Source organism: Schistocerca piceifrons, chromosome 4 (genome assembly GCF_021461385.2).
Source record: "Schistocerca piceifrons isolate TAMUIC-IGC-003096 chromosome 4, iqSchPice1.1, whole genome shotgun sequence".
Classification (NCBI taxonomy): domain Eukaryota; kingdom Metazoa; phylum Arthropoda; class Insecta; order Orthoptera; family Acrididae; genus Schistocerca; species Schistocerca piceifrons.
Window position 1 is genome coordinate 26,434,175 of NC_060141.1, and position 26,112 is coordinate 26,460,286.

The following is a 26,112-nucleotide window of genomic DNA, read 5'->3' on the forward strand; positions in this document are numbered from 1 at the left end:
TGCACAAGCATCATTATGACAAACTTCATTCATATCTGTGTGGTTTCAATAGCCAAAGCAAATTACTACGATTAATTGTAACTTACTATGTAGAAATCGTGTACTTGACAGAATTTATACGGATGAGCATTTTTGAGAAGCCTTGGATCAAAATAAGTTATTTACTTACTGAAACAATGTACTGAGAAGGTATATTATTTAAATCTTTGAAAGGCAGTCTTCTGGTATTGTGCTTTATCCAGCGAACATGAACGTCAGGTCCAGGTGGGACATCACAGGTGAGTGTCGGAGAACTCCCAACGACAGCAACCTTCTTTCTTTCTACCTGAGCTGTCTTACCAGTATAGGTAAAATGTTCTGAAAATAAAATGTAAGGAACAAATCAGTATACTAAGAATAAATGTATGTAAAAGAGGTGTAGACTTTTGGGAACAGAAAGGATATGATTATCGCATCAACAGGAAGATTTGATAAAAAAAACTGTGCCTTTCCTTGTCCTCACAACAGGTGGGTCTCTAATGCTAGAGTATGAGTGACCCTTTCTCTTTAACCTTGCCCAGGCTGTCCATCTCTCCTCACCTAGGAAGAAACTAGTAGTTCTGTATCAACTATTCTGATATTTTGCCTTATGTAGGTAATTTCTTGCCAGCAGTTCTATCTCAAAGGAAATGATAATTAGCACAGGCTTCCTGATTTATCTCATTTCTCTACAAGTTAATCATACATCAGAAGCAAAATTATTGGGTGAGCAAGAAGTAACATTTTTTGACTTCAGTACAGACAAATGTATGAAAACGTGAACATGAAATTTGAAATTTTGCATCAAAAGATGTTTCTTGGATAATAAAGAAGAAAACAAAATAACAAATGAATTGGATGACTGTAAAACAATGATAAGTTACTCATAAATCAAAATCAAGAGAGTACATATTACAGGAAGGAAGTAGAATATATGGAATGATGCAGCACAGATGAAATATGAATGTCAGAAAAGGAGGAAAAGAACAAAAGCTGACTTAGTGGAAAAAAGTAAATAATGGCAGATTAGAATAGAAGAGGTGAGAGTCATCTGATGAGAGGAAGTGAGAAAGGAATAGTAAACAATGTGAAAAATATAAAAAAAATTCTTCCTCCTTGAGATTAAAAATACAAAATCTTGCTTCTGTCTACCCTCCATATTGTTCTCACTTGAAGGAGGAATTTACTACTCCATGGCTCAAGATTTAATGTTCATCTTGTGTGTGTGTACTTCAACTATGGTACAATATGAGTATTATGCAGTGTGATTAAAATTTGTCCTTGTCAAACAAATTAGACTCTTAAGACAAGGAAAATGACAACTGTGAGGCTGGAATTATCTGAATGGGACAGAAATTGGTAGATATGATGTACAATTGCAGCAAAACACATGATTACAATTTCAGAAAAATTGGATGTTATATTCAAGACAAAAAGCTTAACAAATTGATCAAGTCAATAACATATTGATCCATTTCTACCTGTTAGGGAAGCAGTTATTCAGCTTGTCACTGATTGATAGAATAGTTGGATATCCTCCTGAGGGATATCATACCAAATTATTTCCAATTAGCTCATTACGTGGTCAAAACATCAAGATGGTTGGAGGGCCCTGTCAATAATGCTCCAAACATTCTCAGTTGAGGAGAGATATGGTGATCTTTCTGGCCAAGGTACACTTTGGCAAGCACAAAGGTGAGCAGTAGAAATTATCTCGCTACATGTGAGCCTGGGACAGCTTGCCACGAAGGGCAACAAAACAAGGTGTAGAATGTTTTTGACATACCACTGTGCTTAAAGGGTGCTGCAGATAACAACCAAAGGGGTCTTGCTGTGAAAAGAAATGGCACCCCAGACGGTCACTCCTGGTTGTCAGAGCATACGGTGGGCGACAGTCAGGTTGGTATTCTACTACCATTCGGGGCTTCTCCAGGGATGTCTTTGACCTATAAACTACTTGACTGGAACAGAATTGTCTTCAGTGGTGAGTCCCACACTGAGTTGAGCCCTGCGACCAATGGAAATGTGTCTCGAGGTGCCCTGGGCAGTAGTGGGATACCAGCCTCACTGTCACCCACCGTGCAGCCCAACAACAGGACTTGTTCAGTTGTCATCTGCAGCACCCTTACAACACAGGATAGATGTCAAAGATATTCTACACCCTGTTTAGTTGCTCTTCATAGAAAGCCATTTTGGGCTTACATTTCTGCAAGATAATTCCCACCCGCACATGGCGAGAATGTCTACTGTCACTTGCCAAATCCTAGCTTGACCAGTAATCTCACTGGATCACTCCACAATTGAGAATATTTGGAGTATTATGAGCAGGGCCTTACAGCCAGCTTAGGATTTTGACAATCTAACATGCCATTTGGACAGGATTTGACATCATATCCCTTAGGAGGACATCCAATAACTCTGTCAATCAATGCCAAGCTGAATAACTGCTTGCACAAGGGCTAGGAACAGACCAATGTGTTAGTGATTTTCTCCATTTGTGAAACTCTTCTTCTTGAATAAATCATCTATTTTTTCTGAAATTGTAAACATTTGTCTGTTTGTGCATGTACATCACATCTACTGATTTCCGTGCCATTTGTATAATTTCTTCATGGCACATCACTTTTTTTGTCTTGGAGTTCATTTTCATATTTATTAGTTTGGTTATACTGTGTTAGTTAATTTGCCAAAATAATCTACAGACTGCTTACCGTCAATCACTTGTAGGTAGACACAGGTAAAAATGCTTCCAGTTTTGATGGTTGTGATGCACTCATACCAGCCCTCACTGTTGTGTGTTATGTTTGGAATAATCAGCAGATGTTGGCTGCCCCTAGGCTAAAAACCATTGATACATTAACAACCTCACTACTTTGTCTTATGTTTTAATTCTCTATCTTAATACAGGAACTGTCTATTTCAAAAATGCAAATAAAAAGAACATTTTCTAATAAAAATATTCCTTGAGCGTTTGTGTTTTAAACTCATAAAGAAATGTTGCACTATGGCAGATTTAAACTACTCTATATGCTTATATTGCACAGTCCTATACGCCACAATACACACATTAAATGTTTTACAAAAGGAAGCTTGATAAAACATTGCCTATTAACCTGGGAAGCAGTGTAAACACATGTAAAGGCAAACAAATATTATTTTTTTAATAACCATCTTAGTATTGTGATGCTCTTGGCTTGGGATTCTTTGTGCCTCACCTACGTAACTTCAGAGATCAAAACTCTAAGCATTTCTCCTCTACACCATTTGGATAATGGAGCGTAACTCCAAAATATTCAGACTCATTTATACTTGCTTTGTAAATAAAACCTCCTTCTCTGCTTGCTGCAGATGGTGGACACACAAACAAGCTTGTGAGACACATTTATATTTATGATTTAGAGTTTCTCCTTCATGTAGATTGGTAAAGGATATTATCATCTCCCATTATTGGATTAACATTTCAGTGTGGAATATTTTTCTATGAATAGATTTATCCTTACTGTATATCAGATGCCTGGGAACTGCTTATTGAAAAGTCCAGTCTAATTAAGGAACACAGATATTATAATTCATCACACAGTCATGTTAGCTTAGTACTGATGTGTTCCACTCAGAATTTCAGCGTCTCTTTTCAACTTTTTTAAATTTTTTATAATAACTGTCTTATTTTAACTGAAGAGCACTAACTCTGGTTTGACATAAGATATATGCTCTGTATGCACAACTGGAAATCACTTTTACAGATTGCCAATGAATGGTACTTACAGGTCGCTTTGTCCTTTGAAGCACAAAGAAAAAAGAAAAACTCTTATTCATGTTACTTATACATTTTGTTATTGATTATATATGAGAAATTATAAGTTTGAAAGTGTCTCATTGTTCTTTACTACAGTTTAACAAAAGAATAAAAAGAAATGATTACATATGATTTTAAACTCAACTGTTCACTTCACAGTGAAAAAGGAAAATTTAAAAACAATTAGACCAAAGTTACCAGCAAACATTGTTAATTTTCTCTTAAAAACTAATAATAATTTCCAGCAACAATATAAAGAAAATCTGTGCTATAACATATTTATCTCAAGAAGAGTATTATCTCAGCAAAAACATTTTTTTGAAAATATAATGTAATTGGGTAGACAAAAAAATCTATTCACACAGCAGCAGCAGAAAACACATTGTAATTAACTAAATGTGCAAGCTTCTGGAGACAGTGGCAACTTCTTCTGGCAGAAGGGCTGAAAGGCATATATGTGCACTGATCCTCATATTCTGTCTCTTGACACCTGCTTCTTTCTGGGAGGTACCCCCCAAAGGATTGTACGTCCCTGTTTCTGGATGGAATGCTACTCTATACCAGCCTCTTTTACAGTTTCAAATACAGCAATCTCTTGCACTTACCTGGCTAATCTGTAACCTATATCCCTCATCTGCCAATATCCACTACATCAGACTTCTCTCCTACAAAACCCTGCAGTTGTCTGCCTCTCATGTTTCCTTGGATGGTATCATCCACCAAGTCAAGTTCAAACTGCAACAACAGCCAAGAGCTCAACTGAAAAAGCTATCCTATTTTCACTTAAAGTACCTCAACAGTATTATTTCTCTTCCTGTTCCTCTCCAGCTTCCTAAACAGCCATCCCATCTACTACCACTCCTCCCTTACAAACTGAGTTTGGCTAACCTTCTTCATATATCCAGATTTCACCACTGCCTCCCAGAGCAGTGGTAACTCATGATCACAAGAACCAGCCACAACACTACAGTGTTCTCAACCTTCTACTTAAGGCACTCTCCCCATCTGAATTATCTGTGTTATCCAAGGGTGCTGCTTTGGTGAAGGACCTACTTCCCTTCATATGTAACATCAACTGGAAATATCACTGGGAAACTCAGTTCCAAAACGTTTCCAACAGCAGACTTGACACTGAACCCTGCCTTAAACAGTTTCAACCATGATCCCAACTTGATCCACCATCATTACCTCATAATCACCACTTGCAAGCCTTTCAAGAATTCCTAACAGCCTGCATTGCTCTACAATCCCATTCAGGTCCCTACAGCATGACCCTAACCTGTCCTCTGCAGATCTATAGGCTCTTTATTCCCTAAAAACTGATAACTCCATTATTATTCCCCCAACAGACAAGGTATCTACCATTGTAGTTCTTGACAGATGGGAGTATGTAAGTGAAGGTCTGGCCAACTGTCTGACACCTTGACATACACCTTCTGCCATCAAGATCCCATCCCTGTGATCCTAGAACTTCTTACTCCTCCCAAAACCAGGCACTCTCACTTACTATCTTCTTTCTAAGATCCATGAACTCAGCCACCCTGGCTGTCTCATTGTTGCTGGCATCAAAGCACCAACCGAACATATATCTGCCTTAGTTGATCAAAAACTGCAACCTATAGTAGAAGTACCTATATTAAAGACACTAACTGTTTTCTAAATTGAAATGACAATTAAAACACCTGGAGCCATGCCTTTTTCAGTTAATTTATTTATGCAGCCAGTTTCAGTGTTCCGTCACACCATCTTCAGGCTTCTTTACCAACATAAATTGGAAGGAATCCAGTCTTGCGTGCAGTCATAATAGAAATCAATGCAAAACATATCTATGGGCACTAGTTATTTAATATTGGCTCGTGTTGTGACTGCACTTGAATTGGATTCCTCCCAATTTACATCAGTCATGGGGCCTGGAGATGGTGTAATTAACACTGAGACTGGTTTCATAAATAAATTAAATGCAGAAGATGTGGCTGCAGGTGTTTTAATTTTCATGTCATAATGAACAGTCGAAGTACTTGTAACCATCTACTACAAGGATGGCCACATAAAGATTTCCTAGATTGTCTGAAATCTATGCCCGACCCTCCTCCACCACAAACCTTGATTGTCACTACTGATGCCACCTCCGTCTATACCAACATCCACCATGTACATGTTAGTTCTGCTGCTGAACATTATCTCAACCAGTGCCCACCAGATTCCAAATCTATGACACCCTTCCTGCTCACCTTAATCATCTTTATGCTTACAGACAACTTATGTTTGAGGATCAGACTTACAAACAAATCAGGGATGAGTCCATGGGAACTAGGATAGCTCCTGCCTATGCCAACCTTTTCATGGATTGCTTTGGAGGGGCTTTCCTGGGATCCATAAGCCTTCAGTCCCTGGTTTGCTGTAGATACATTGATGACATCTTTGCCATATGCACTCATGGTGAGGTTGACCTGTTAAAGTTCTTGGAATCTCCAACTACACACTCCCAATTAAATTCCCTACCCTCCTATCGCTGTGACTTTCCCTGTTGTAGGCTTGCCCTATGCATCCTACTGCCAGCTCCATAACTGGCAAAATGTATACTATCAAAGGGGGATCACCTGTGAAGCATCACATATTGTATGCTAGCTATTATGCAATCTCTGTTTGGTCTTCTACATTGGTATGACCACCACCGTGGTATCAGTTAGGATGAGTGGACATGGACAGAGCATGTGTACTGACAACACACAATATCCCGTTGCAGAGCATGCCCTACAGCATGATAGTTGTGGCCTCACTGTGTTTTTCACCACACACGCCATCTGGATTCTTCCTCTTGATGCCAGTTTCCCAGAACTCTGCAGGTGGAAACTGGTGTTACAACATGTCTTTGGTTCTCACCTCCCACTTGGCCTTAATTTATGTTGATTCCTTCAGTCTCTGCATTTTCTCTCAATAACCATTCCTTCCTTTGGTCCCGTTTATTTTCTGGCTGGTCTATTTTTCCCACCCTCATCTCTAGCATGTGTGAGGCACTTAGCTTTATTAACTCTTGCACAATGTTTTGTTAGTAAGCTCTGTCTTGATTTATACCCTATATTCAACCTTTCAGTTCTCAGGTTTCAAATATTATGGGGTATAGTCCCCAACAATCAGTCTTTCCTTCTCATTCTTCCTGGTAAGTGTCCCCCGATCCAGCATTCTGGGTGACTTTTCCACAATTCTCCTCATTTCATAAAACTCTTCAGTCCCTTTCCTTCATCCCTCTTCCTTCTTCTTCAACCCTTCTGCCAGAGGAAGGAGCCACTGTCTACAAAAGCTTGCACATTTCGTTACCTCTCTTGCACATTTTGTTAACTTTTATATGTTTTCTCCTGCTGCTGCTTGGCGAGAAGATTTTTTATCGTTCCACCTATTATTTTCAAGAAGAGTACTGTTTTTTTCTTGTAATATTGTGTACAACAATTCAGATAGCTTACCTGTGGTGGAAACACTGACTCTGAAGCACTATCAGTATTACTGCTTGGACAACTGGCTACACGTTGCCACAGAATGTGTGCTTGGTTATCCATGACAGGGACGCATTTCAGTTCAGTTGTTGTATTTACAGCAGCTGTTATGTTCTTGATGTAGTGAGGAAACTGCCTCCCAGAGTGTTTGTCTAAAATTTATTAAGAAAACACTTACAAAATGAGAAACAATCTAGCTATTTTTATAACTGAAATGTCACTTACAATCATAGATGCAGTTAACTTTGTTAAACTTATAAATAGTTCTTCACATTTATTCAATAGGAAAAAAAAAACAATATTTTGAAACAGACACATCCTCATACCAATAACTTCCACTATATGGGTGAAATTTATGCATCCATTTACATTGCAGACAATACAAGTGTAATTTCCAGAATCAGAAGCCTGCAACTTCTCAAGATTAATGGACCATCGTTTATATGTCACCTCCAAGTTGAGATCTAAACTCCCTCCATCTTTATACCATGTGATGTTTGGAGTTGGATCTCCTAGAAACACATGAAAAAGACATTCTTAGTGAAACTGAAATTGACTTCAAGACCAGTATTATACATAACTTAACAAAGCTATGTAGATAAGATTATGGAAATCAGTTTCTTTCCCTTCTCATAGTTAAATTAGAGAACAACATGTTTCTGATTCTTCTGCACATCTTGTCATGCAGTTATATTACTTCCTATCAACAAGTGTTTATGCCATTTTGTGTTACAAGAGGCTGATGCCGTCTGGTACAATTTCTCTAGCCTCCGACCAAATACAGTTCAAGACTGACTTGATTTCAGCTGTTGCTTTGATTTGGAATTCTTAGTTACTTTATTTCAACCTTTCCATCATTTATTAATTTTGCAATTTTTCAGAAGACTGAAAGTTCAATTCCAAAAGTGGGAGACAATCACAGCAACAACATATCGGATGCCTCAGTCTAGTTTCAGTTATCATAAAAATAATTTGTATTTAATATGTGAATTAAAACATAATTATTTATTTTTGGTTATTGACAGTTGCCAACTAGCTTGGTAAGTACTGAAAGAAAAAACACACAGAAGAACTGTGTGTGTCTCAGATTCATTGCACATGTTATAATTATTTTGATTTCTGTTACATTGTTCATCACTACAACTCTCTGTGGTTGTAAGTTTGTAATCCATGGCATAGTCTAACAGAAAAAGTCAACAGGAAAGTGGTTATGGAAACCTGTAATTAGTTGCAGATAGTATAAAATACTGGTATAAAATTTCATTCTCACTGTGTTATTACAGTTCATATAGGTTGTACATCCAACTTCTTACATTTAATTCCCGTAGATCAGCAGTCAAGTGACATAACTAATTAGGTTCTTCATGGCATTTTATTCTCAGTGTTACTAAAGCATTAACATAACTATGCATTTAATGGTTATAAATACTATATTATGACAGACAGACGGCTGAAAAATGTAGATAGTTCAAGATATGTGAGGAAGTATTTAAATAACAAGACAAATTGTGGATGAAAGTTAATATCAGGGACTATACCATCTGCTTGACATTTCAGATTGAGAGAACTGCCTGCTGCCTTTATGTTTAGAGGATGCATTTTGTTTGGTTTTGAGAACACTGGTGATTTTAAATATGTTGTAGAACCATAAAGTTTCTGCTCTTCTGACACATCTATATCTTGTAGAGATATATTGGTATCCACAGATGTGTCCACTTCTGAATCAGCAATAAGTGACATAGCTGAAACACAATATGATCACCTTCACACAAGAGAAAAAAGTTTTATAGGTGGCAAGCAAATTTTATGCAATTCTGAATGCCTTAAAATGTTAGACTACCATGAAATATATGGATGTATTATTGCCAAGCTATTATTCTAGTCTTTGTATTTTTATTACTATGTTTTTTATTAACATAAAATTAAAAACAATAATACAATGCCAACAAATTATGCAGAATACATACCATGATCTAATTGGAGCCAAATTGTTGTAACTGCTTGACAGTGCAGTGAGCAAGCTATACATGTGTACCAGCCAGCATCATCCACATTGATATCCTGAAGCTCTAGTAGCTGATGTGGGCCAAACTGCAATGATATACAGTGAATAAATGTATGAATTACTTTAATGAGAAATTTTTGACAGTAAAAAGAAGTCATGAAAACATACTACTTGCAGAGCATATGGTAGAATGTAATAATCCATGTTCTGATCACCACACTGAGTGACAGAAACAGTAGATGCAAAACAAATGCCTGTGTTAATAAGTTGGTGTAGTCATACGTTGAGTATTTACTTATTGCGTAAAAGTAGATCTACCTCCCAGTCAGTGTTTCAACTCAAAGACAGTGTGTCAAATAACAATTGCTGCAAGATTCATATAATTCATTCTGTGTTTTTGTTGTTAAAAAGTTTGCGTATGTTCACTTGAGAGCCAAAACTAAAACTTGGAAACTAATGTAAATAAAGAGACAAATATGCAGTAAACAACAATTTTAGCACAAACAAAAAGTATATGTATGAGAGCACCATGTTTTGAAAATTTCAGAAACTATACAAAAGAGAAGTAAATGCCAAGAGAAATAGTTTGACAAATGGATTCTAGTTAGTGGATTGTGACAGTATTTTTAAAAGGTTTGTTACTTACCTTGATAACATATTCATCAGGGATATTGTCCAGATCAATGCTAGGAATTTCATTTGTATCATGTTTTATCCAAGTAATATTACTTTCAGCTTCCTCTGGAACACCACAGTCAAGAACAGGTGAACTTCCTATAATAGCAACCTTTGTCTTTTGCATCCTCAAAGGTACCTCAGCATGGATAAAGCTACCTGCACAGAAATAAATATCTGTATTTAGTAGCTAACCATAACTGAATTAGTAAAATTAATATCAATTATCATGAAACATATATCTCTTGCATGCAGTGTTGTGTCTATCATCCATAATTTCCTCATATTCTTACTATAAATACATTATATAATGTAGACATTGCACCAGTGCCTCAGAAAATAAAAAGCATCAAGACATCTAGCGATTCTTGCATTATGAACTTTCCACTTTTATAGATGTTAGAGGAAATGATCATTTTTACAAGTAAAGTAAGAATCAGGTGTAGGTGCTCAAGTGCATGCTACAAAAATTCTAAATGCAAAAAGAAAGCTTTGTCTCAGAAAAAGCAATAACTTTAACAGAAGAAAAACAATAATTTCATGAAGATATTTTGGAAGACTGAAGAGGAAGTGTCACAGTAAACAAGTGAATTATGAAGGTTCTTGAATCAGTTCTTCCACAACAGTTTTCTTGCTGGTGTCACATAGCACACTTTCACTGAGTTGCATGGCTACATGCTTTCCCAAACAGCGTACAAACATGTGCTAGAGTATTGTGAAGAATGTCATTATGACTGCCTGTAGTTGTGTCGAAAGCTCAAATGCATAATGTAAAACAGCATTTCTGTTCATAATAAAAATACTCAGTGTCCCAGAACAATCTAAAGAATGGGTTAAGGAAACTAGAAAGATGTTCAAAATGTATTTATGAAAAATTCTTACACAAAATAAAAGATTCTGTCTGTCATGGTTAGTAGAATATTTCATATTTTGGACAAGATCGCCATATGGAGAAAGTTCTGGGCCTAATACAGAGGTAGCACGAATGCTGTCGAAGTACTAACTTTGGATGGTAGTGTTTTATGACGTTCGAAGATTTATGCGTAGTAATTTATTTGTCCAAATCATCAAGTTTTAACATTTTTTTGTGAAAAAATGGAAGTTCAAGCTGAGGAAAAGGTAAAAGGACGTGACTGGAGAGATTCAGAAAGCAATGATCTTCAAACCAAACAAAATGGGTACATAAGACTCATTTGGTGCGAAGTAGAGGTTGCAAGTGGTCCCTAACTGAGGGAAATAAACGGTAAGGTGACACTTTTTTTTTTTTAAGTGGTACATGATACGTGTCTGTTACTGCACATAAAGGGGTAAATGAATAATTTGTTTCTAAATCCATGGAGTCACGTACCTTCTACAGCATCTTCATCTGAAACATAGTCCACGGATTCGGCTGGGGTCCCGTGCTGAGTTCCCATGCCACTTGCACCGAGAATGCTCCCTGAGCCCTCGACAGGCATCAAGTCAGCTTTGCTTGTGGAGCTCTCTTGATTTAGGGACGCTCGCTTTGTATTTACAGCTTTTTGGCAGTTCATATCGTTGACTGCTACCGTAATGTTTTGCCATAATCTTCCATTGTCCGCTTCGAGATAGCAGCTGTACTTTGCAGCATCACTACACTTCACGGATTTTATGTTTAGCCTGAAACAAAAACGTTTGCTTGATTAGTATAAGTATTAACATACGACTTTGAGGAATATTTTCTAGGCAAGGCAACTGTTTGTTTTCTCACAAAATAATTGTTGGCCTTTAAAAATGCATTCTTACCATAGAAACGATGAGTACAGTAAGAAATTGTACCCAGTAGAACAGTTCATAATGGAATTGCTCATCCATGGTATACAGTCACTGTAAACAAACTTCTAAAGAAACAGAGTCTGCTCCATAATAGAAGTAAAACGAAGCGTAGTGCTAGAGATAGAACGAAACACGTTTGACTGTCAAGAGGGCAATGGGTGAAGCCTTAGGCGACTGCCGTACCACAATATTGTCTAATTATCTTTCATAAAATCCTAAGAAATTCTTGTCGTGCGTAAAGGCTATTAGAGGCACCAAAGCTAGTATTCAGTCTCTAGCGAAAGAGTCAGGAACTGAAAGTGAGAGTAGCAAAGCAAAAGCTGAAACGCTTAAATCCATTTTGAACTGTTCCTTTAAAAAGGAAAACCCAGGCGAACCGACCCAATTTCAGGTCTAATGAACTTACGTCAGGAAATGCATGGTTTCCAGGCTCGAGACCATTTATTCATTCCAGGCTCGAGACCATTTATTCAGTCATACATTGTTACAGAGACTGCAGTCTAATACGCGCTGTACCATGCAGTATGCGTGATTTCCTCCTAGACGATGGTACTGTTCCTCATACGTGATGTCCTAGCGACCTCTCCTGCCATAGTAGTTGGCAATGTCGTGTCCTATTCAGTTCTCTGGCTGACTCACCTTATAGTGGATCTGATACAGCGTTGTACACAGTGTTCCCGTATTCGAATTGAGAGCTTGCCGACGTGGTGTTTACTTACGCAAAGGCAAATGGCAACGGGCGGCAGTAAGGTTGTATCAGGATACCTATCCCCGCCGACGACAACCACAGCGTTCAATGTCTTCAAAAGTGTTTCGCCATTTGTCTGAGACAGGATGGTTTCAGGAAGCAGGAAATGTTCGGACTCTGGACTTGGAGGAAAATGTGATTAACACTGTAGCAGGCAGTTGGCCCACCAGTACAGTGTGAGCCGGACGTGTGGAACATTCTCCATGAGAACTGTTACTACCCTTATCATTCACAGCGTGTAGAAGGGTTACTAGTAATAGACTTTCCACATCTGCAGCAGTTTTGTCATTGGTTTCTTCACCAGGCAACCACGATTCCGGGATTTGTGTCATGCATGCTATTCGCAGATGAGGCCACCTTTATGCGGAGTGGTATCTTCAACTTTTGTAACAGTCATCTGTGGGATATATGAAGAACCCCCATGGTACGGTGACAGCGAATCATCAACATCGGTGCAGGGGGAATGTGTGGGCCGGAATAATTGGCGACAGTATTTTGGGAGCAGTCATTCTTCCACGTCGCCTAACAGGCCGGGAATATTGGCGTTTCTTGCGGGTGACTTTGCCTCCCCTGCTGGAAGAAGTGCCATTGATGATTTGCAGGGTTATGTGGCTGCTACGTGATGGTTGCTCGAGCCCACTTCGCCGTTAACGTCCAGACGCATCTGAGTCCTGTCTTACTTGGTGGGTGGGTCGGACGAGGGGGTCCAGTTGCGTGGCCTGCTGTGCGATTTGTTGTTATGGGGCCATCTCAGAAGTATCGTGTATGCAGAGCCCACTCCAGATGTGGAGACACTGGAGCAGAATATTTATGCTGCCTTTGACACTGGTCGAATGCAGCCACGCCGATGTGAACGCTTGAGGCAGAACATGCTACGGCACGGACGTGCATGTGTTGAGGCACATGGGAACCATTTTCAACACATACTGGAGCTGTGGCTGTGTTAGACGTGTCTGACCGCAGTCTCTGTAGCAATGTATGACTGAATCAATGGACTCTAGCATGGAAACTATGCATTTCCGGGCATAAGTTCATTAGACCTTTTTTGTTCCATATCCTCTCATCGATCAATGTAGAGTTTATACACGGTGGAAAAAATCACCTTGTATAAGTTAATGCAGATGATTAGGGAAAACAACCCTTTGGTGTTGCAATACAGTATCAGCGGTGAGCTGATTGACAAACTCACTGTGTTTAAATGACTATCCGTTACGTTGGAAAGTGATACGGCACGGAACGAGCACATAAGATTGGTGCTATGAAACGCAAATGGTCGACCTCGGTTTACAGGCAGAAACCTATTCGAAGTGTAGCTCCTCTACAGTACTGCTCGAGTAACTGAGATTCCCACTAGATCGGCTTAAAGGAATACAGCGAAGAACCTCAGAGGTGTGCTGCTATATTAGTGAAGGGGTACTTCGTACCTTGGTACACAGGGCACATGTCGTTTCTGACGCTGAGACTTTGCCAGCTGAACTGTCCCATCTTGAAGTTACATTTCGTCAAAATGGTCATAGTGATAGACAGATTGAACGTGCGTTGCGCTATCGACCAACTGTACATCGGGTGATTGATGATAATTCTGAGTCAACACCTAAGTCTACTGCCTTTTTGCCTTACGTAGGAAACACGTCCAATAAGATCGGTCGTATTTTACGGAAATACGATGTGAAATGTGTTTTCCGACCTCCATCTACAATTAAAGTGCTTTTGGGTTCCGTTAAGGATGATCTTGGACTGCGTAAGGCGGGTGTATATCGTATTCCTTGTAGCTGCGGCATGGCATATACTTGTCAAACTATCAGGACCGTGGAGGACAGATGTACTGAGCATAAACGGCACACACGATTACAGCAGCCAAATAGATCTGCTATTGCCGAACATTGCTTGGATACTGGTCACCCCATGTTATATAATAACACCGAGATATTGGCATGCACGTCCAGCTATTGGGACAGTGTCATTAGGGAAGCAGTTGAGATTAAATTAGCGAGCAACCTCGTTAACAGGGATGGAGGTTTCTGTTTAAACTCTGTTTGGAATCCGGCTCTCTCCCTTGTCAAAGAACAGAGGAACAGAGTCAATGCTGCCTCACCTGCGAATTCATAGTCTCACTATCGATAGCTCTGACTTTGGTCATCTTTGGTGGCACTAGAGTTCAGTGTGTGTGTGTGTGTGTGTGTGTGTGTGTGTGTGTGTTATCTTTCCTGCTTCTGTCCCAGAACCGAGGTATTAAATTTGCATGTACGCCGCCTGTCCGTTGCAGTTTGCCTTGAAATGGCGGGGTGTTCTCCCGCCGAAATATCGGCGGTCGCTGAAAGTGTTACCTGGCTGAATTCCCGGAAGTTATTTGAATGCTATATTAGTTACTGGTAGGTTCGATCAACACCAGAATATTACGGTAATGTTCCATAAACTCAAATGGGAGTCTCTGGAAGGAAGACAACCTTATTTTCTGGAAGTACTACTGAGAAAGTTTACAGAAGTGATATTAGCGAAGCACTGTAGAGCGACCGCACTGCCAGTAACATATGCGCTCGTCCGAAAGGATATCGATAGATATTTTTCCGTCATTCCATTTGCTAGTGCAACTGGAAGGGGAGTGACTAGTAGCAGTACAATTTACCCTCTGTCATGCACTGTACGGTGGCTTGAGGATTGTGTACGTAGACGTCGGTCATAACTGGCTCCATTTCTGCACGAATTCAAAAGAGCGCGCTGCTGCAGTGCATTGGTTTTGCTTTTGCTTACGTATCCGTGTTAGCAGTTTCTGGGTCAGGGCTTCAGGTGATAGGAACGGACAGCGTTTCACAAGATGATCTTTTGATCGGGAAAGGAATCGTTGCTTTCTGGTGAGACGCGAATGAAAGTTGAGGTCTGTTCTCAAAAAATGGTTCAAATGGCTCTGAGCACTATGGGACTTAACTGCTGTGGTCATCAGTCCCCTAGAACTTAGAACTACTTAAACCTAACTAACCTAGGGACATCACACACATCCATGCCCGAGGCAGGATTCGAACCTGCGACCGTAGCGGTCGCGCGGTTCCAGACTGTAGCGCATTTAACGGCTCGGCCACTCCGGCCGGCGGTCTGTTCTCGAGGGCGACTGCTAGCTGTCGATGCTCTGCAGGTCTTCCTTTATTTAGCCACAGTCTCCGTACAGGACAGCCCCACAGATATGAAAGCTTCCAACGCTGCAGTTAGGCGGTCATTCATTGTTCAACTAACCGCCGTTCAAATCTTTTTTAGGGTTTCGTACCTCAGTCGGTAAAAGCAGAACCCTAGGCTGCGGTCACAGTGGTGGATTGCGCCGACGACCGACATGAGCCGAAGTCGGCCGATCTTTTCAAATCTATACTCCACAATGAGCGCGGCCAAGGTGTAGGCAACCTCATCACCCGAACGTGTAGACTTCGGACGACAATCGGGGAAATTCAGATGAGTACAGTGATGGAATCAGCTGGTCCACACTGGGACGACAGCAGTACGACACCGATGCTTGTCTCTCTGGTACCGCCCGGCGCAGCGAGGAGTGCCGGTCGCGCCACGCAGCTCGTATCGTACGATACGCGGGGAGTGAAATTTCGAGTCATTCGATCTGCCTAAAAGAACTCTTTCATGTAGATTAAATAAAGCTAAATCCGTCCCTGGAGTTATTTTCTCAGCAGAGATTTTACTTTCCGCGTGAAAAAAATAAAAACGATTGTTTTGGTAACAAGTTTGCTTGTGTGGCCATCCTCCGCAGCAAGCATATAAACACTTGTTTTGCAAATCAAACGGCCTTTTACTGCTGCTAGTCACTTTATTTATCCCATACGTGTTTCGCCTTCTCCTGTTTTAAGGCATCATCAGTGGGATCTATAACGATACAGTTTTGTTAGTTGTAGATTATCAAACAGTTCACACATCGTAAGTAATTACTTTTTTTTACAAAAAATCGCGAAGTGAACTGTTTGATAATCTATAACTAACAAAACTGTATCGGTATAGGTCGCACTGATGATGCCTTAAAACAGGAGAAGGCGAAACGCGTATGGGATAAAATGGTTCAAATGGCTCTGAGCACTATGGGACTCAACTGCTGAGGTCATTAGTCCCCTAGAACGTAGAACTAGTTAAACCTAACTAACCTAAGGACATCACAAACATCCATGCCCGAGGCAGGATTCGAACCTGCGACCGTAGCGGTCTTGCGGTTCCAGACTGCAGCGCCTTTAACCGCACGGCCACTTCGGCCGGCGCGTATGGGATAAATAAAGTGACTAGCAGCAGGAAAAGGCAGTTTGATTTGCAAAACCACTGTTTTGGTAATCGCGCGTGTTCTCCGGTATGCAATCTTCTCATTCGATTTTAAAGGAACTAAAAAAAGAGTATCTTTCCGTATCTTACAGTCACGCATCACAACTTGATAATGAACTGGTTTTCTTTTCATTTTTGCCTATAGTTATTGCGATAGTTGAAAGTAAACTACGACAGCACAATTTTGAAAAATTTGCAGTGTAAAATGTACTCGCCGACAAGTTTACGTTTGGTGCATCTTACGACTTATATTGCTGCGTAAGAAATGTTTTCAACGCCGTAATGAAAGCCGCATCTCCTTGCAGTCTCGGGTAAATATGTGATACATTTTGGCATTTGGCCGCGACGAAACAAGGCACGCCACACTAGACGGTGCGGCAGCGCGCCGCGCCGCTGCCGTTTGTCGTCTGTTAAGACGCCTTTTTCTCACGAACGTGTCGAGGTACCTAGCTGAAATTAACGGCAAATTCTAAGGACAAGGGTCCCTTGGCGGTGTATAAAAAATTAAGGTTCTTAGTAAATGCAATACTAGCAAACTCTCTTATAGAAACGTAAATGTGATCTGTCTGTATACGTAATTTCGTTTGTACGCAATCCTCAGCGAGCGAGTCCTGTTCGCACTTGTCCGATTTTATTTCACCTCCTTTGACTGACACGGTATGCTTTCCGCATCGCTTTCGCAGGTTCGTCGAGTCAAATAAGCCAACTGACCGAAATTAGATCGTAAAAGTCAGTTACGCGGTATCGTTTTTCCTTCGGCGATACGCGTAAGTATGCGTTGTGTAGTTTAAAGAGAGGCGGTAGCTTCCGACAGGAAGTGAGCCACCTGATGGCGTAGGCGCGTGTCGTTATAAGTTAGAGGAGTTTTTTCTGCGGCATTTAAATGGGCGGAGGTAAACAGCGGCGAGGATTTAAACACGGCGTATGTAGGCCGCGCGCGGACAAAAAGCGTAAACACAGGAAGGAGGAAGAGAGGCGGGCTGGGCTCACCAGTGCCTGGCAATGGTGAGCCGCGGCAGCGCCGTGTGCAGGCGGCGGCCGTCGCGGAACCACAGCGGCGCCGCGGGCTGCGGCAGGGTCTGCTGCTGGTGCTGCTGCTGCTGCTGGTGGTGGTGGGAGCACTCGAGGCGCACCGTGTCTCCCAGCTGCACGCTCACCGCCGCGTGCTCCGACCCTGCAACACAGGAGAGCGAGCTGGCTGCAGGACCCACTTCTAGCTGCACGAAAAGAAAGCAAATAAAAAAACTGCGAAGCGACTAGTAATGGAACCGCTGTGAGGAGCACGGCCAGTTTTATGTAGGGGAAGTAGCATTTTCTGCTTGGGGAACATGCTCGAACGAGTTCCACAAGATTCAATAACGAAGTAGTTTCTTCTTCAGCTTTCTTGTGTAGAGGGTGAGGTATTTAAAACTGTTATCGGAAATAATTGGAAAACCACAAATCGGATTAAAAAACGTTGTAATAAAAGTAGTTCCTCTCTATGGAGGACATATAATGACACCAAACTCGCCCCCCCCCCCCCGTGCCCCACCCCCCAGGAGAGCGGGACGGGGAGTGAACTTTGAAATAGTAACACTCAGAGCACTGAAAGACCTAAGTATAAACAAGGCCCCGGTAGTAGACGACATTCCATTAGAACTACTGACAGCCTTGGGAGAGCCACTCCTGACAAAACGCTACCATCTGGTGAGCAAGATGTATGAGACAGGCGAAATTCCCTCGGACTTCAAGAAGAATATAATAATTCCAATCACAAAGAAAGCAGGTGTTGACAGATGTGAAAATTACCGAACTATCAGTTTAATAAGTCACAGCTGCAAAATACTAACGCGAATTCTTTACAGACGAATGGAAAAACTGATAGAAGTCGACCTCCGGGAAGATCAGTTTGCATTCCGTAGAAATGTAGGAATACATGAGGCAATACCGAACGTACGGTTATCTTAGAAGATAGGTTAACGAAAGGCAAGCGTACGTTTCTAGCATTTGTAGACCTAGAGAAAGCTGTTCACAATGTTCACTGGAATACTCTCTTTCAAATTCTGAAGGTCGTAGGGGTCAAATAGAGAGAGAGAAAGGCTGTCTACAATTTGTACAGAAACCAAATCGCTGTTATAAAAGTCGCGGGGCACGAAAGGGCAGCAATGGTTGAGAAGGGAGTGAGACAGCGTTGTAGCCTATCCCCGATATTATTCAATCCCTATATTGAGCAAGCGGTAAAACAAAAGAAAAATTCGGAGTAGGTATTAAAATCCATGGAGAGGAAATAAAAATGTCTCTGAGCACTATGGGACTTAACAGCTGTGGTCATCAGTCCCCTAGAACTCAGAACTACTTAAACCTAACTAACCTAAGGACATCACACACATCCATGCCCGAGGCAGGATTCGAACCTGCGACCGTAGCGGTCACGCGGTTCCAGACTGTAGCGCCTAGAACCACTCGGCCACTGCGGCCGGCGAAAGGAGGATATAAGATGAACATCAACAAAAGCAAAACGAGAATAATGGAATGCAGTCGAATTAAGTCGGGTGATGCTCAGGTAATTAGATTAGGAAATGAGACACTTAAAGTAGTAGACGAATTTTGCTATTTGGGGAGCAAAATAACTGATGATGTTCGAAGTAGAGACGACATAAAATGTAGACTGGTAATGGCAAGGAAACAGTTCCTGAAGAACAGAAATTTGCTAACACCGAGTATAGATTTAAGTGTCAGGAAGACTTTTCTGAAAGTATTTGTATGGAGTGTAGCCATGTATGGAAGTGAAACATGGACGATCAATAGTTTAGACAAGAAGCGACCATAGGTTTTCAAAATGTGGTGCTGCAGAAGAATGCTGAAGATTAGATGGGTAGATCACGTAACTAATGAGGAGGTACTGAACAGAATTGGGGAGAAGGGGAATTTGTGGCGCAACATGACTAGAGGAAGAGATCGGTTGGTAGGACATGTTCTGAGGCATCAAGGGATCACCAGTTTAGTATTGGAGAGAAACGCGGAGGGTGAAAATAGTAGAGAGGGACCAAGGCATGAATACACTAAACAGATTCAGAAGGATGTAGGTTGTAGTAGTTATTCGGAGATGAAGAAGTTTGCACAGGATAGAGTAGCATGGAGAGCTACGTCAAACCAGTCTCTGGACTGAAGAACACAACAACAACAACAACAACAACCCTTATTTTTGTTGCGGATTCGGATTCTTCTGGAAAGAGTACGTAACTTTTGTGTGTTTAGCAGGTTTTTCGTTGCGTGATAGATGGCGTTGTAATCGATAAAAATCAAAACTGATTAATAAGAGTTGAAAAATGATAATATCTCAAGAAATATACATCAGATTAGGCGGTTATGAAGGCAGTTACTCTAACATTTTTAATAACGAACCGGTATTTTATACCATAAAACTTGATTCTCTAGACAATAACACATTTGTTTGTCCACATTATTGGTGTAATTTTTTTCCTCCACTCACCAATAATGCATATTATGCCGATTCAGTTGGCAACAATTGGTAAAACTGATTCATCAGAGGAAAATAAATGTGAAACAAAATCGTCATAGGCCAGTAGTAGTTGTATCCACTAGCATAAGTCAGGCGGTTTCGAAAGTCGTTCTGTGTAGTTCTCCATGCAACGACGAGTGAAGTGGATGGAATCTGTGTTCATACAGTGAGCGCAGAGCACTTCTTTTTGAAATTTCTGAATCTCGTGTGATATGCTGAGAACTAATGTATTTGTACTATAAAAACCCCTATCTCACTAAACTTTTTTACAATAACTGCCTTTATAGCCTCCTGGGATTCTCATTTGATCTGTATTTGATGAGGTATTATCATTCTTCGATTGTTTTCATCCCATTCTGATTTTTGACGATTACAGGGCCATCTACGACGCAGAGACAAAAAATGTTAAGTACAAAGGCATTACGTATTTTTTCCGGAGAATTCGAATTAGAAATCAGACTTGACCCCCTCTCGTCCTCTGGAGCTGGGATAGGGGTGGAGTAGGTGTGATTGGATGTCCCATTGAGGCACGAAGAACCTTTTTTTAATCAGATTTGTAGTTTTCCAGATACAGTTTTAGTCGCCTAATCCTATAGTAGCTAAAAATGTTTTGAATGGCTCTTGCCACGTGCAACGGTTAATTCTTAGTTTGTTTTGGTATTACTGCACTATACTGACCTTAGGTCATTTTCAAGTAGCTAGACTAAGATCTGCGATGGCAGATGTTGCCAGTTCTTACGTAAACTACTCGTTTTCGAGGTTGATCCTCCTCGAAATTCAAATGGCTCTGAGCACTATGGGACTTAACATCTGAGGTCATCAGTCCCCTAGAACTTAGAATTACTTAAACCTAACTAACCTAATGACATCACACACATCCATGGTCGAGGCAGGATTCGAACCTGCGACCGTAGCGGTCGCGCGGTTACATACTGACACTAGCTGCAATGTCTCTAGATGACGATTGAGCAGTAAGAGACATTGACCACCGATTGGAACGAAAATGGTTCCCAATTTAAATTGTGCACTCTTGACCCTGTTTGCTAATTGTCATTCACGCTCCCGCGCTGCAGGTCACGTCAGTCTCTGGTACTCTGAAGTGACGCAATGAAATCCAGCAGGCAATCGGCTATACGCGGAGGGCCATCCGTCCTCTGGCTCGCCATCCACGTACATTGTTTACATATTTATTTTATTTATTTATTTCTCAAGTAAAGACCTTCTGCTTGTTGTTATATATAGCAGGTCGTACATTGCGTGTCTTTACATGTTATATCATACGAATTCAGTTTTATTACTAGTACATTTTGTTGTTGAAAATTTTACAAAAGGATAAAACGAAAAAAAAAATGTAATAAGTAGAAATGTATATACACAGTTTTGGTTAAACTTGTTGCTAGCTTAGGCAATGATGATAAATAATATGCATAATACTTTGTGGTTGTATTTTAAATTGAAATTAAAAGTGTATTTGATGAAAGAAACAAGAGATAGCAATGTGTTTAGATATGCTATAGCTGATGTAGCGACATGATATGGTGAGGCTGCAGTGTGAAGTGAGGTGAACAGCTGGTGCATCAGTCCGCCATTCATGAGCCGGCCTGAAAGAGGTGGTGGCGGGGGCGGCGGCGGCGGCGGTGGTGCTTCTCGTGCCGGTCGTCCCATTGAGGAGGCGGAGGCGGCGTCGCGGCGCACTGCCAGGGCACTCCCTCACCGCCCACGCCACGACAAGCAGATGGCTCCGGGACGCTTTAAGAGGACTCATATATATGAATCCGCGGCCACCGATCGTGTCGCAAGCTCTCGGCGTACGACGACCTCGCACCCTATGGTGTTCAGCGGAAGCCTCCGAGAGCCGCCCCACACGCGCTCGCGTTTCTCGTGGGCTGAGTAAGGGCAACTTGTTGGCTAGACGGCACAGTAATTGCGAGTATATCGTGCGTGGGGAGCCGACCAAACAAAGAGGCGGTGACGGTTTGAAACCCGTGCTGGGCCGAGAACGCGGCACTGACCCTCCGCGGAGCTTTTTCTGCCATTTCAGCCTATACGACAATTACGTTTTAATTACCGTTTCGGAAAAACTGAAGCTGTGTAGTAAGTTTATTGTTTGCAGGAAAATACCTGCAGTTGCGGTACACACTGAAATGTCTGCGCCACAGTAGTGTGGCAAGACGGTAGAGGTGCCAAAGCAAAACGCCACAGCCCAGGTGTTCCGCAGCTGCAGATATTTCCCTGCAAACAAACAGTAAATTAATTCGGTAGCTTCATCTTTTTCCGAGAAAGTAATTAAAAATTTACGATTACCCCTCGTGTGCGCTGCTAACGGACCATCTGCAACGTCTATCTCGCACTAAGAGCTCCATATAAGTTCCCTTGCTAGACCAACATCTCTGCGATTGAGGATGGAGTGGATGCAAGTTGCATACGTTGCCTCTCACGAGCTCCGATTACCTCCTGGCTTGTTGACCTTATTCAGCTGAATCCACATTACACCATTTAGCGCGTTCCGTTATGAAACCCCTTGCGTGGGGGGTCGTTGCTATTCTTTAACGCCATTGCTCATTGCTAGTCGGAGGCCAACTCTGACATTAACTTTAGCTCGAGGTATGTTACACACGGTATACGAGACCCACTTGTCTATGTATTGTGTAAATTGTTTCACGGCTGAGTACTGCTTGTCCATCGCATATCCTAGATATGGCATGCATCTCCTCTCGGAAATGATCGTAGTGTTGTTTTTCAACTTTTGCGCATCACTGTACAAATGCCACACACTGAAAGCGTACTTTGTATGACCAGCTACTGCACGAGGCAGAATGTTTCGTGCGACAGACGCTGATGCCGTCTGTGTCCGTAAATACAACAGTACTCTACCTGCAGACGGACTGTCCTTCATATTTAACGGTTGCGACTGCCTCCAGTGATGTTCCATGTCACTCCGTGGCACGACAACGGCGAGTATTTCTACGTTTTTGCATGCATTACCTCCTAACTGATTACGTCGAGGCTCAGCTGATAGTATTTGCACTTAATCATCTTAAGGCATTTGCGCATTTTGAACAGTTTCATGATTATGTTACACAAATGTGTCACCCGCGAACTCTTTACAGTTTTGTGAAATGATCACACTTTCCACTTTCCACTCTAATCATTGCTTTTTTTTTCAGTATTGGCCAATTTCAGCAATTTGCTGTTTTGAAGCGTTGGCTGTACTGCTTGCGTAGGAGTCAGTGTGGTATCCAGCCACTAGCACATGACGAGCAAACGTAAAACTTACGACAAGTAGTCAAGCGTGCTTGTCGTAAATTTTAAGTTTTCCCGCCGTTTGTTGATGGCTGGGTACATCGTTGACTTGTACTCGTGCACATGAGCTACCCCTAGAAAATCACCCCAATTGGCCGACAGTGGCAGTAAGTGATGATTACAGTCGAAAGCAGAACATGTTCTCATTTCATAAATTTTGTGCCGTTGTAGCGGCCAGAAGGAAAGTGACACTACAGTTTTCAAAGGACCAGGAGCAATGCTAACAACATCCTCTCAGCTTTGGACTTGTATTCGGCAAGAATGCACCCAACTGGTTTTAGATGTACATTGGTTTTCTTGAAGCACATCAAAGGAATGCCGGGTAGTTGTGGAGATCATTTACCCCCTCCGTCTGAATCAGTGGTCTGTCCGCCACGAAAAGGTCGTGGATAAGACGTCTATTTCTAGATTTCCTTTTGCAATTTCTGAACTCTACACGTGCTGCGGTTACCGAGGGAGCATCACTTCCGTCTGCAACGTCGCAGCTACATGGCAGGAGTACTGATGGGATATTCCTAGGAAATCTTCTCCTGGAGTGCAATTATCGAAAAAAGGTAACGAATTGTGCGGGCGCCGACGCAGCCCCACTCACGGGCCGGACTCCAGACGCAGCGCAGAGGGCGGCCGCGCCGGCTGGAGCGGAGCTCGGGCGCGCTGCCAGCCGGATTCTTCCTCTAATTCTGTCGCCGCTCGCCGGCCGCAGGTGTCCCGCCGGCCGCTCCGGAACTGCGAGCGTTCGCCCTGCGCGCGGAACCGCCAGCAAGCAGGCCAGAGGCTGGGCTCTCGGATTATACCGCCAGAAAGGATGCCACGGTCGTTTAGCTTGGCGGGGGAAAGAGATAAGGAGTACTACAGTACTCGGTGTCGTGTCACGAGGTACTTCCAGGGCCAAATGAGATTGTGGTCCGACGAAATGTAGCTCCCAATCTTTTGAAAGTAAGTTCACTGCGGTCTCCGGACATTATCCCGTCAATCAGCATCAGATAAACGATATTCTAGAAATTACGGAACAACTCTCTCTCTCCCCCCCCCCTCCCTTCACACACACACACACACACACACACACACACACACACACACACACACACACGTGTACCCTAATATTCAATCGATAAGACCTAGTTCTGAGACTCGAATCTAAAGATTTTAATTTAATTCAGTCGTAATTTTCCCAGTCGCTAAGAAGTTGAATATACGTTCATACAGTTTCAAATGTAGTGTGCCATAGGACCAAAACTGCACCAGAAAGCTTTCAGAGGTGACAGCATCGACAAAGCAAGAGAAAAATGTCAAGTAAACATGTGTTCTAAAACACGTATCTTAGACCCACGAGCACTTCCTCATCTTAGATACTGTGAAACAAATCTCTTCTACTGAAAGCTCTTTGCTTTCCGTATTTTCAGAGATGGCAATATGGACCAAAACAAGAAAAAAGAGACCAATAAACAAGGACTTTAAAGTGAATACCTTAAGAGCTGTGAGCTCCTGTTCAGTAGAAGAGATGTTTCACAGTAGCGAACATCAGCAAGTCCTCATAACTCTTAAGGAATGCGTTTTAGAGCCCATGTTTACTAGATATTTTTGTTGTTTTTGTCCATACTACCACCTCTGAAAGTTTGTAGATGGTTTACCCTGTTTGTTATATGCAACGTGACTTTTTGTTCGCCCTCTTTGTTGTATGGGACACGACTTTCTGATCAGCTTTGCAACCAACGTGCTTCTGGAGATACGTGGACGATACCTTCTTCGTATGGCCGCATGGACGTGATGCTCTTAACAGGTTTTTGGACCACTTCAACTGTCTTCATCCCCGTATCAAATTTACTATGGAGGTTGAAAATGATGGGATGCTTCCATTTTTAGACGTTATGGTTTATAAAAAACCAGATGGAACTTTGGGACACAGCGTTCACCGAAAGCCGACACATACAGATTTGTATCTGCACCCTAAGAGTTGTCATCCACCACACCAACGTAGTGGCGTCCTTAGGACTTTGGTACGGAGAGCATATGCCATTTCCGACGCAGACAGCTTAACCCAAGAACTTGAGCATTTGATGACTGTTTTTAAGGAAAATGGATACACCGAGAAACAGATTCGTCGGGCTATGGAATTTGGACCGTCTCCGGAGGTGTCCGAAGAGGAACATAGATCTGTGGCCTTTCTTCCTTATGCTGGAGGCTTATCGTTTAAAATTGGACGAATTTTAAGGAGTTTTAACATTAAGAGTGTGTTCCGTCCACCCTCTAAGATTAGGGCTCTGCTCGGCTCTGTGAAGGATGATTTGGGACTTAAGAAACCCGGGGTGTACAAAATCCCGTGTCAATGTGGGAAAGCTTACGTTGGCCGCTCTATTCGCACAGTGAATGACAGGTGTGTGGAACATCGCCGTCACACGAGGCTACAACAGCCGGAAAAATCGGCCGTAGCAGAACACTGCCTGAATGAGAGACATAAAATGAAATTTGAGGAAACTGATA

General features: G+C 41.8%; 1 protein-coding gene across 1 annotated transcript in view; it reads right to left on the reverse strand.

The window, feature by feature from the left end:
- The window catches only part of LOC124794755 (fibroblast growth factor receptor 3-like), a 437,275-nt gene that overhangs the window by 38,603 nt on the left and 372,560 nt on the right, over nucleotides 1-26,112 (reverse strand). The window contains exons 3-11 of the mRNA XM_047258371.1: nucleotides 17,817-18,000; nucleotides 11,334-11,623; nucleotides 9,957-10,144; nucleotides 9,273-9,396; nucleotides 8,844-9,047; nucleotides 7,632-7,817; nucleotides 7,276-7,457; nucleotides 2,730-2,856; nucleotides 170-357 (exon numbers count right to left, since the gene is read on the reverse strand). Of these exons, the coding sequence (XP_047114327.1) occupies nucleotides 170-357; nucleotides 2,730-2,856; nucleotides 7,276-7,457; nucleotides 7,632-7,817; nucleotides 8,844-9,047; nucleotides 9,273-9,396; nucleotides 9,957-10,144; nucleotides 11,334-11,623; nucleotides 17,817-18,000 (1,673 nt within the window). The remainder of the gene's footprint in view (nucleotides 1-169; nucleotides 358-2,729; nucleotides 2,857-7,275; nucleotides 7,458-7,631; nucleotides 7,818-8,843; nucleotides 9,048-9,272; nucleotides 9,397-9,956; nucleotides 10,145-11,333; nucleotides 11,624-17,816; nucleotides 18,001-26,112) is intronic.